This window comes from Myotis brandtii, unplaced genomic scaffold, assembly GCF_000412655.1.
Source record: "Myotis brandtii unplaced genomic scaffold, ASM41265v1 scaffold269, whole genome shotgun sequence".
Lineage (NCBI taxonomy): Eukaryota > Metazoa > Chordata > Mammalia > Chiroptera > Vespertilionidae > Myotis > Myotis brandtii.
In genome coordinates, this window is record NW_005360226.1 from 594,256 (window position 1) to 607,259 (window position 13,004).

The following is a 13,004-nucleotide window of genomic DNA, read 5'->3' on the forward strand; positions in this document are numbered from 1 at the left end:
GGAGAGGAGAGGAGAGGAGAGGAGAGGAGTAAGCAGGCTGATTAAACAGTTACAAACACCCCCTTTCCACCCTCCACAAGCTGCTTTAACTTTGATGACTAGTACTTATTTACAGATGTACATAGTTTTCCCTGACCTTGGCAGTATCAAAGAATTTATACAGTTAGCAGTTCTTGCACAATCTCTAGAAAAGAACAGCACGCATGTTCTATCCTTCGGTGCTAGGCAGGCCTTATTACTCCTGTCCACCAATTTTTTGTCCAGTAAATCAATTTACTTGATTAGGTTCTGGTGCTAAAATAAACTGGTTCCCCTCCTTCTCTCCTTACCTACTTTTCAGACCACAGACGTCAGGAATTCTTTTCTCTTTTTTAAAATTTATTTTTAATGAAGTGGAAGGAAAGAGCTAACTTATATGAAAACTTAATTATCTTAATAGATTATAAACTTATGCATGGAATTAAATGCAAAGGATTTTAAGAATGGTTGCTTTTGTCTGGCAAGTGTGTCTCAGTGGTTGAGTGTTGACCTATGAACCAGATCACTGTTCGATTAGGTCAGGGCACATGCCCAGGTTGCAGTCTCCATCCCCAGTAGGGGGCGTGCAGGAGGCAGCCAATTAATAATTCTCATCCTTGATGTTTTTTATCTCTCTCCCTCTCCCTTCCTCTCTGAAATCAATAAAAATATATTTTTAAAAGAGAGTGGTTGCTTTTCCAGGTTTATTATTATGATAAATGAAGGTCTCTTATTGATATATCTGTTCATAACACAGAGCCAGAGTACAGAGTTTATATATAAGGATCTAAGACAACCTCAATATCTTAATTATCTCAATGATAATTCCATGGTCACCTTTTAGTACATAACTTATTTGAACAATAATCTTCATTAATTCTACCTAGGGTGCCTAGAAGTCATGTTTAACACTTTCTGCCCCTTAATAACTTAATATGCTGAAATTGGATGCTAAATGTGTGCCTGACTTTACCCAGATTCACAGAGGATGGTTCACAGTCTACCAGCCTCTGTTGCATTTCAAAACCAATCAGTGTGGTGTTGCAGGTGATTCAGACTTGAGTTCACATCCAAGTGGGGAAGAAAGAAAAAAAAAAGACTTTCAGGATTAAAAAAAAGAGTGTGTTTCTCTGACTTTTGTGGGAGAAAGGAAAAAAATAAAGACTCTTTCAATTCTTCTGATTGCCAATAAGAGTGGCACAGTATGCTGGGATGGTGACGCAACTTCTGATGAAAGCAGTAAAGGAATGTTTGATGCTGGAGTGTGTGTGTGTGTGTGTGTGTGTGTGTGTGTGTGTGTGTGTGATTTTTCTTTTGGTTTGTTTTTAAATCATGAGGCCAAGGGAACATTTACAGTGCTAAAAACATCCCCACCTTTCTCTAAAGAAGAAAGTCAAAGGAAGACTAACTTTGTATGCATGCATCCTAAAAACACTGGTAGGAATCTTCCTCCAAGTCTTCCTTAGCTCGCTGGTTTGAACACGAATGCAGAGCAGTGCAGGCACACCTTGTTTTATTGTGCTTTGCTCTGCTGTGCCTCACAGATGTTGTGTTTCTTACATATTGAAGGCAAGACCCTCCACCAGAAAAAAAAACATTACAATTTGCTTTATTGCAGTGGTGCAGTGGTCTGGGCCTGAACTCGCAGTATCTCCGGGATGTACCTGAATACTGACACAAATTACTTGTTTAACAAAACATCTGCTTATGATAAAAAGAAAATACTTAAAAGGGGTTCTTTCAAATTCCTTCATATAACATATGCTTCTTGTTATTATCTACTGTGCATTTCTGCAAATAACTCTGATTAAACTATAATCTATTAAATATTTAGCTGTGCCAATGGTAGTTGTTGCCTATTTTTAAACAGTAGCAAAATATAAATGCCATTTTAAAAAATATATTTTATTGATTTTTTACAGAGAGGAAGGGAGAGGGATAGAGAGTTAGAAACAATGATGAGAGAGAAACATCGATCATCTCCTCCTGCACACTCCCTACTGGGGATGTGCCCACAACCAAGGTACATGCCCTTGACCGGAATCGAACCTGGGACCTTTCAGTCTGCAGGCTGACGCTCTATCCACTGAGCAAAACTGGTTAGGGCATGAATGCCATTTTAACAGAACTGATATTCAATTACCAAAGTAAAACGCAGTATTGAACTCAGCCAAAGACACTGGTTTTCCTTCTGTGATAGAAGCAAGAAGGCACTTCAGGGTTCCTGATGCCTGTGTCCCCATTACCCAACATTCATGCCATGGCAAACACCTCATTCTACTGAGAGTCAAAGAGATGGGCCTTTAGGATAACGGTGTGTGTGTTTTTGTCTTCCTACATGCTCACATATGTTTTGGCAATATACACCTAAATTTACAGTAAGTAATTTAACAGCTCTCTTTGTTAATTATAATTATTTCAAGCACAGTGTCTCACATACATCACCAAGAATGCATATCAAAAGAAAGTTATTATGAGGGAAAATACATTCCAGTTCATTTAAATGCTGTGTGGCAGACCCTTCCAGCCTTTTGAATTAAGTTCTCAAAACTCCACGAAAGGAGAATTCACATTGAGACAACTGGAAAAAGGGGTATGGAGACTGATTTTAAATGACATTTTTTACAGAGCTAAAATGAGCAATAATGAGCTCTATACTCTTCATTCCTATTTTCAATATCTTGCTCGCTTGAAGCACAGCAGTTTTTCTTTCCATGCAATTTCAACAAGCTGCTTGTCGTTTTGCGTGGCTTAGCTACAGCAACGCCACACAAAACGACAAGCAGCTTACTTGTTTCTGCTTCAGGTCCTCTGATGTTCAGCCCTGAGAGGATGACTCAGAGTTGTGTATTCTAGCTCTCCAGGTTCAATCTCTTTGCCCCAGGGGCAGAATAAATATGGAAAAGGTAACGTTCCTTTAATAGACTCACCTAAGCTAAGTCACCACCTCCCCTGGCCCTTCTCTTGTGCTCAGAACCAAATGCAGAATTCTGCCCACGATGGCATCAGGCCGATGCACACACCTTCAGCTCATCTCACGTCCTTCCCAACGCCACTGGAACTTGGCTCCAACTTCCTCTTTCTTTCTAAATGTTTCTTAGCAAAAACAAGCTCTGCTCCTTCTTAACTAACTCCTTTTCTAAAAACTGAAACAATTCCCTGTTGGCACAGACCAGAACCAAAACGTTGCCAGTTGCCTGTAAATCATTCAGACGTACCTTTGGTGACCCTGATGTTGCAAGCAGGAACTGGTGGCCGAAGAGGGGTCATCCCCATCTGCGTAAGGAGGCAGCAACCAGCCAAGGACAGAAGCCCCACGGATACAGCAGGTGAGCAAGTTTAAGCCTAATGGCTGATAACCAACCGGGGGAGAACCGTGGGGAAGGGACACAGGAAGCACAAGGGGAAAGTGGCTTTCCTTCCAAAAGAGATGGAGCAGCTTTTCCAGGTGACGACCACTATTTGGGGAGCGAGCTGTCACTGACACGAGATTAGTGATGAGCACACCAACCAGAACTGGCGTTCTTCCTCTAGTAATTAAAGTCCTTTCTGTTACCATAGATATAAGTTTCAGGGGACAATTCCAAACTGCTTAGCAGGAATACACCACATGTTTATCTGAAATAAAGGCTACATCTCCAAGGGCAGTTTAAATCACGTCACAACAATATCTCATGTTCTATTTAACCTTAGTAGCCTCAACCATATCAAGACCAAGAACAAGTTTCTCTTTTACAATCCAAATGCCAAGTGGGAAGCAGAAGACAACTCAAGCTAAAGAAACACCAGTATCCCAACTTCATAGGTGGTGTCATGGATGCTCACTGCCTGCCCCATCCCTGAAAAAAAAAAAAACCACCTCCAAAATATGCAATCCTTTCTGCTAGAGTTCACTCCTCCTGTTAGGAAGAAAGCCTTTGTAAGGAATTTTACATTTGTCTTTTCCCAACTTGCAGGAAAGAGTGTAATTATTACAGTCTCACTTAAAATTTAAGTATTTTAATTATGACAAAAACAGCATACTTTTCACTTCAACTAAAAGTAAATACAATAATACCATACAAATCTTAAGGATACTAGTTTCAGGAACCATGCCAGATGCCAAATTCAAGGCCTTGTTGCTAGTACGCTGGAGTGGCCAAGGCCACTCTGAACATGGGAATCTTAATCAGAATGTTCAAAGCTAAGATACCATAAGCAGGTGCAAGGTCACAGCGATCTCACAGTATACTGCGCACGCATGCCTTGCTGTAACCAAAATGATTGATATAACTATTGGCACGAAGACCCTTTTGTCTAAGTAGTATAATACGTCACTGACCAGCCAGTGTAGAATGCTGCTGCGATGGGAAGGAGGAAAGGCTGGAGAGAGGGGAGAGGCCAGAGAGGCAAGAGCGGAGAGCTCAGATGCCACTACGATGTGAGGCAGTGAGTCTAGAGGCAGTGTGTGGCTGCTCAGATAATAACTGTGGGTACAGAAGATATTGCTGCTTATATGGGAAAGATGTACTTGTTATCAGCTGGTGTGCAGGTGCCTGTTTTATAGGCTGCTTAAAGAACTGTTTTGTCTAATGGCAATGGCCACTGGCTTCCACAATAAAGACGCATTCTTATACACCCACAACTTCTCATGGCCTCTCTGTCTACCACCCGGCATCCAAGAAGGTCCAGCCCCTGGCAGAGGGGCTCAGCCCTGACAGTTAGTGCAATGGGCAGGGTTTGAGAAGGAACCTGCCCTGACAATTGGCATAGTTGTTAGTAGGATTCAGAAGAATATTTAGAACTCAGAACAGCTGTGTTCTTGCTGCTCTGACAATAGTATAAAGCCAGCCTTAAAGAAAACAAAATTCATTTAAATATACTTCTCCAAACCATGAATTTAAGAGCTCCCTTACCTGACGAACAAAACTATTTGAGGTAGTGTCAGATGACGTGCTCCCATCGGATCCTTTAAATCTGTTTTTCCTTCTAGCTCCTTTTCCATATGACTAAAAAAAAAAAAGAGAGAAAAATGAGATTACTATTAGACCCTCTCACAGGAACCTAGGCCTAGGTCTAGAAAATGTCAAAGACCAAAACACATAATGACTTGCCATCATGTGAACATTATTGAAAAGTTATTATTGGAGGAATCACAAATCACTGAATATATAGGGAAGAAAATTGTTTAGACAAGGACAATAACTGGTGAATTAAACAATTTAAGCCGTTAGCATATCGGCTGTCAAGAGGCAAAAGCCACTAAAGATGAAGCCTTTAAAAATAAGTAATTAAGTGCAGGAAGGCCTGGGGCAGCAGAAGTAACTGGGAGAGGAAAGGCAACTTGTCAAAACTCTCAGAGAGCAAGAAAGCAATAGATTCATGCATAATGCAATGTTGCTGTGAGCAGTGCCCAGCATCCATTTTTCTGCTTCTTTTCATGCTTTAATTGATAATTCCATAGGGACTCTTTTATTGGAGTGGTACTTGCAAGAAATGCATATGGTGGCTGAAGAACATTCTGCAATATGAATTCTGATTGCCTTTAAATTTATATATGTAGGTCTACATGAAGCATGAATGAAGCATGGTGTTGTTCCTAATGCTCTTCTATGGTTGTAGAGATGTTGAAATAGCTATATATGTGCTAGTGAAGCACATTAAATTAAAATACTTTATAAAATGTTCTGGCCCAGGGTTGTAATGTTTGAATGCGATGTGAAAGTTTTGCTTTTTAATTACTTAGTGATTTTCTGGAAAAGGCAAGAAAAATAAATTTTATGAAATAATAGTAATGAAAAATTAAGTATATAAGAACAGGACATTAAAGGTAGGACAATCTGTTTCAATAACAAGATTGGGCCAAACACAGACATATACAAATGAACTTGCTTTTACTACTCTATCTACAGTTTACACTGAGAGCACTAAGAATAAACTATGCATCAATCTATGTTTAATTCTAGGCACAGATAGTTATTGTGAATACTGAACATTAAAATATAAGTGAAAAATAGCTCATCACAGATCAAGTTACGTTGAATACTGAACATTAAGATATAAGTGAAAAATAGCTCACCACTGAGCTTTACAGTCACATGCACATAGGTTGGGATCCTTGAATATATTTTCTAACCTGTCCAAGCATTAGTCTCCTCTGCCTTAAAATGGGGACAAAATTACTTACCTGACAGTTATTTTAAATATTAAATGAAATAACATATTTTATAGCATTTAGTATAATACTGGAACATATAATATATTTAAAAAAAACAATACCCACATTAGGGCTGGAAGGGTGGGGGGAAATTGGGCTAAAATATATAATAATGGTTCGAATGATTAGGCTCACAGAGACCTCATTAGATTATCAGAATTTACAAAATTTACTTTTTCAAAATGACCATGTTCTGGTTTTGAAAATCCTGCTTTGTTATATTTTACATATTCATATGGTTTTCATTAAAATGGAAATATGAACCATAATATACGTAGCACTTAGGCAAGCTGAAATCCATTACAGTACAAACATTTGTGTTATGAGTAATTTAGATGCATTTGCAATCAGAGAGAGGGTGGTATAATCTTAAAGCAAAAATCTTTCTTAAATATATTTGTTCTCTTCCAAGTATCTAAGGGATTTATATAATACAAATGTGTTTCCATGGCATTTAATTAACTCTCAACTTCATAAAAGGAAAGATCATCTAGGCTGGACTTTCATAATGTATTATACAAGGTTCTCCTCACTTAGCAGCTTATTCTTCTTACTTGTGTAAACATTATTCAGTAAACTGTTGAAAAATAACATTCTTTCAACAATGTTCTTCCTTTTCCAATTATTATGTAAAGGTTTGGACAGAAGTGTTTTCCAAAGCCTAAGAATGTTAAAATAAAGTATGAAAATTTCCTTAAAATTAAAAAAATGTACATTATTCCTTTGAAAAAATACATATGACCTAGCAAGCATTTTTGAACTTAACATATGTCTTTGGGGGTGGGGGGGATGAATATATGTTAAATATACTATTTTTTTCCCCGAGGAGCATAAATTATCTTTGAGAGCTAAGATCAAATATAATCCCATCCCATTATCATGTGGCCTTCCAGTACCATGTTGAACTGGGTGAAAAGAGCATCTTTGAAATTCTATGGTCATATGTTTCAGACTTTTCATGATAAATACACTTTACTAGTCAGCTGCTTCGGTGTGTAAGCCTTTTCGTGGCTGTTCACAATTGCACAACAGGCACTGTGAGACCACAGCGTATTTAAGACATTCAGTCACAGGGGAGGCTGCAGTTCTCTGCAAGAAATCAAGTGCATTTTTAAAAACCACATTAATTTTTGTAGGCCCCTGGGGATACTGTTCATAAACATTATTTCAGGTGTATTTAGCTACCCATGTAATGTATTTACATTGGATTATCACAAATTTCAATTGTACGAATATACAGTTTGCACACTAAAAGAAAAAGGCCATGGTATACTGAATCGTTTGCAAACTAGTGATAGTTTTTAGAAAGATAGCATCCTTCAACTAAATTTATGAAAGATGATTTATTCAAATTATTAACTTGTTCATGCCCTAACAGTGTTATAGCAAATTTCTATTCATTATAGATCACATTTATCAAAAGCCCAAATAAATAGATATGCTTAATTATACCTCTATTTTGCTCTTTTACTAATTTCAGTAGTAATTTCTGGTCTATACCTCCTTTTTTATTTTTAACTGTAGAGTGACTACTCAGTGACTGGTTATTTTTATGATAATATCAGGATTTGGAAAAAAGAATTGAAGCATCATCTGGAATACAAGTGAATGTTTCTGGTATTGACATGGTTCGATGGTCCATGTTTATGTGCTGTAAAAATGTTAGTGAAAATTTATACTGCCATTAAAAAATGAAGCTTTCTTTAATCCAAAGCATATTTAAAGTTAGGTCCATCTTACTGAAATGATTTGTGTTTTCAGTTACTCTAAATCTTTGAAAATAAGGATTAGAATGGAACATCTGAAGAAAACATTTTTAAAGTAAAGGCCAAATCTCCCCTAAATGGAAAATGACAGGAAAGAAGTATAGTTTTCTTAGTTAAGGGGCTATTTCAAGTGCAGCTACTTTTATGACCAATGTTTTTTGGTGGGGTTTTTTTAGTATTTTTTAGCAATACCAATATATGAACACCTGATATACAGGTAACAATCAGATCACCCAGGTTTCAAGAAGTAAACGGGAAAGAGAAAGAGGTTTGGCCAGAGTGCAGAGTGTAACCCATAATACTCTCTCTCCCCGACACATGCAGATCCCTATGGCTTTCTTGGAACACAGTCTAAAAAGTCAGTAATTTTCATTCATTGCTTATTAGTTATATGCAGCTCAATAAAAATAAATTGTCACCATAGCAAAAAGCAAAAAAGAAAACCGTATCTTTAAATTTCTTTACTTCTCCTAAAATATCAACTAAGCCAGCAGTTCTCAACCTGTGGGTTTCGACCCCTTTGGGGGGTTGAATGACCCTTTCACAGGGGTCGCCTCAATACATCCTGCATATCAGATATTTACATTATGATTCGTAACAGTAGCAAAATTACAGTTATGAAGTAGCAATGAAAATAATTTTATGGTTGGGGGTCACCACAACATGAGGAACTGTATTAAAGGGTCTCGGCATTAGGAAGGTTGAGAACCACTGAACTAAGCTAAGATTTCAGAAACTAAAAAAAAATAAAAATAAAATTTCACCAATACATAAATGATGTATTAAAAAGATATCCAACATTCATCATGTAAATGAATGTCTTTGTTGATACTAAATACTTTTAAAACTAAACTGGAGTCCCAAAATCAGCAATTAAATGCTCACATTTCTACAAGCAATTGAAATCAAATTTCTGTATGACCAACGTGGACAGCAGTAGTTAATGGTACAAGTTGCCTATTAAGTGGAGATTTCAGCACAGCTGTACACAAAACGTTGGCCTGGCAGCCCCTGGGGGCGGCTTTGAGAAGGATGTCGCTTCTGTGTTTGATGGATATGGTAACAATTCTCCTACCTGAGCATAATGCTGAGGCCCAAAATTGGTTTTATCCCTCTCGGTTAGCATTCTTTGATAGTTATCCCTTTGAACTGACGACTTTCCTCATCTTATGGTCCATAGCAAACAAAGTCAAAACTATCCATAGAGGAATCAGACATGAAATCTCATTTACCAATAGCTTAGTATCAATGACGTTGTTAGATCCTTTACTAGGAGAGAAGTTTAACTCCCTAGAACGAGGGAAACACAAGTTGTTTTCTATATGGATCAGTTTACACAAAAGCATAAAGGAATCAGGAGGCAGCGTAGGTAGAGCTCTTTTTAGGGCCTGGCAGGTAGAAAAGGGAAGAGGGGCCAGGTCAGGAAACAGAGAAATGCCCAGTGGAGAGGTGCAGGGGCAGGGAGGGTGGGAGCAGGCCAGGGCCCAATCTTGCCCTCGTCACAATCTACCTCCAGCCAAGCTTGGAAAGAAGTCTAAGGCAGGCTCAATGACTGAAGTGGTATCACAATTCATCTTAACTCCCTGTAATTGTGAAAGTAAGTATACTATTTGCAGGATATAGATATGTCTCACAGTTACAAAATTAAAGAGTGCCACCACACCCTACAGGGTTAACATATTTTGCTCAGTCTTCCTTGAAAAGACCAAGGCTACATTCTGTATAATTCAAAAGAATTAAATGCAGCAACAGGTAAACTAAGTCTTTACATAAAAAGAAAAACATGAAACTACAAAATCAACTAAACCTCCAATCACCCAAATAGTCAGATATTATATTTCACAATTTAAAACACACTCAGAAAGTCTGACCGGCATGCTTCTAAATCTCGCCCTTGCAACAGCAGAACAAAAATGCCATTCAAGAGAAAACTGGCTGGGCTTAGGAGTGAAGGCTTTAGCAAAACATAAAACACAGGACCCATGACCATTATATTTGAAGACTGCAAAAGACTGTTAGACCTCAGAATGTTTCTGGAAAACGGTATTGACCTGGTTCAAGAGCCCCAGGAGAATGGCGGCTGCTCCAGCTCCTTGAATCAGGATGTTGCCATTACCGGCCTGCATTACTACGACATGCTTGAAAAGCATCTGGCCAACTCCGCTGGGGTGGACCCAGCTGGGTTCTGTTGCTAGGAGCAAAACAAACAGGCCCTCTGGTTACTGTCTGTTCATTTTCAGGTGTGACTGGAGGTGCCAGCTACAATCTCTTTGAGGCCTAACGTGCTGAGCTACTACTCTGGTTTCTCATCTACTTCCTCCTCCATAGCCATTCAATTCTCAATCCCTTTCAGGTACTGTCCGTCCACCCAGCCTGCTTACAGGATTTATTCAACTCCCCGGAGAATTATCATTCTTTAGAATAATGCTGTCCAATAGAAATATAACACAAGCCGTCCAACAGAAATATAATACATGCCACATGGGTACTTGCAATGTTTTAGCAGCCACATTAAAAAGGTAAATGGCAACAGGTGAAATTAGTTGTAATAATGTGTTTTATTTCATTCAATATATACAAAATATTATCATTGCAACGTGTAATCAATATAAAAATCATTAACAAGATGTTGAATGGTCCTTATTTTATATTAAATCTCTTAAGTCCGGTGTGTAATTTCCATATATGGCACTTCTCGGTTCTGAGGAGCCACATTTCAAGTGCTAGGAAATCACATGTGGCCAGGGGCTACTGTAGTGGACAGCACAGATTTGGGGCTTGGGAGGGGGAGTCCTAAATTAGCACCTTGACTTTGAAGGTCGACTGCAGCCAAGTGTGCAGTGAAACGGCAACAAGTTACCTAGAAAGATATGCCATTTGCTTACATCAGAACCTTCAAGGACTTGCAGTTAGACTGCCACTCCATCTATCCGTTTTGTTTGTGCTGGAGGGAGGGGGGTTGGAATTTATGGAGCTGCCCATTCTTCAAGGAGGATTACTGCCATAAAAACAGAATAAGAGCAGAGTGTGTGGCTCTACATATATTGCTTTGCTCATACAGAACTTGCAATATAACCTAGAGGTGAAATAGAAAGGATTCTTAAAAACAACGATGGCTTCGAGGTGCCATTGGTAAAGAAAATTCCCTTTCTGAGTAGAATTACAATTACTTGGTGTCACGAAAAGGGGGGTGCTCCTGAGACAGCTCTTTTCCTCCCTCCCTTACTGCTGGCCTGTCTAGAGAGATGGAAGAGATGCCTTTGCCAACTCCTCACAGCCCTATGATGCCATGATTTATTAGATAGAAAATAAACAAAGGCAGTGTTTCCCTCAGATAATGGATGTGCTATGGACACAATTCCAGGAAAACTGCTTTCATTTTTGCAAGGTAGAGAAAGCAAGGAGATGGATGCTGGTGAAGCTGAATATTTATACCTCTTACCTGCATATAATATCCATTCCTCCTTTTCTCCTCCCTCTCATGTATCTATGCAATTGCTTGCCAGTTACTGTGGATTGAGTCTTTGCAATGTCTCGTGCATAGATCTGTCATTTCCATTATCCTTTCCTTTCTTTAGTTTAGCCTAGTACTTCTTGTCCAGACTGTTCTATCCATCTCCCTTCGGGTAGCCCCACCTCTGGACTCCTCAGACTCAAAATTATCTTCTAGAACCTTCCCAGGTGACTCTTTGGAATGAGCTATTACATGGCTCTGTCCCTGAGTCCCATCCATGGCTCTTTATTATTTAATACACTGCAGGTTTCAAAGCCTCTAAAATGTGGGCTCCAATTGCCTTGTCAGTCTTATGCCTAAGTCTGCCCTATCTGTAACTTTCCACACTCTTTTCAAACTAGGGATTATAAATGTCTGCTTTAAGGCTTCTAAGTTCTGCGACTTTGCTTCCTATATAGTTAGTTCCCTACCTTCTCTCTGAAAATTCCTGTTGAAATCTAACACGCCCGTGAAGTCTCTCCCCAAAGGCCACCTCTTCTATGACGTCCTTATCAGTTATTCCAAGTGGAGTATTTGCGATCTTTAGTGCTGGGCAACCACAGAAGATGCAGGCTTCTCCTATAGTCCCAAGCCATACTCACCACACATCTGTCATACTTGCAGCTACTAGGATGCCACTTATTTTGAAGGCAGAAATTTGCATCTGAATTATTTCCACATTGCAGCTATACAAGAAATATTTGTTGACTTACTTTTTAAACTATCTGTTTAGCTAGATAAATCTCTACATAAATGAGTATCTCTTATCTGAATGCAGTCACGCTTTCTATCAGCCCTAACTTTGATCTTCAGAAATTCAGGAACTCTATTTTTATCAGGAGAATAAAAACTTAAAAAAAAAATCCTTGAAGGGAGATCAAAGAGAAAAGAAGGTCTGACAGTTCTTTTCTCTATCAATATTCAAGACCTTCCTCCTGGAATCTGTCCTGGAGGGCTCTGAGAACATTTCTCACTCTCATCTGACCTGTAAGTGACAGGATAAAACCAGGAGTCTGGAACAAAGACTCCGGTCCTCTGGCTGAGGCTCTAGATGTTCATGCAGGTGGTTAGTTACACGTGCCCACTCTGGACAGCCAAACAGCCCTCGCATCACTGGCCCAGCGGCCCACAGCTAGGAGTCTTAAGGCATGTCCCTGCTGGGATAGAAGTTGAGAGACTCCTCACCGCTGAGATCTGGAGGTGTCTGTAATCCACACCATACCTGCCAAGCCTTACGTAAAAGCCACCTTCTCGGTACCCAACGCCTACAACTGACATCTCCTATTTCACAACAGCAGCAGCACACCGGAATTTTCCCAGAAACCACGAATGCTCATCGGAGAAAAAGGTGGTCCTCAAACTCTCTAACACATCTAACATTTCGGGGGGGGGGGGGGGAAACATAAAAACTTTCACGGCCCCCAGCTCGCTCTCTTCTTAAAGGAAAGGAACGAGGGGTCTGGGCAAACCCGGGCACAGGCGGAGAGGGGAGCCGAGCTGTCAGGCAGCACAGCGCCCCAGGTGAGGAGGG

At 39.4% G+C, this 13,004-nt stretch overlaps 1 protein-coding gene across 1 annotated transcript in view; it reads right to left on the reverse strand.

The window, feature by feature from the left end:
* CACNB2 (calcium channel, voltage-dependent, beta 2 subunit) overlaps positions 1 to 9,137 on the reverse strand; it is a 359,528-nt gene extending 350,391 nt beyond the window's left edge. Inside the window, exons 1-2 of the mRNA XM_014541388.1 lie at positions 9,056 to 9,137; positions 4,914 to 5,006 (exon numbers count right to left, since the gene is read on the reverse strand). Of these exons, the coding sequence (XP_014396874.1) occupies positions 4,914 to 5,006; positions 9,056 to 9,106 (144 nt within the window). The 5' untranslated portion in view covers positions 9,107 to 9,137. The remainder of the gene's footprint in view (positions 1 to 4,913; positions 5,007 to 9,055) is intronic.
* Positions 9,138 to 13,004: the final 3,867 nt, after the last annotated feature.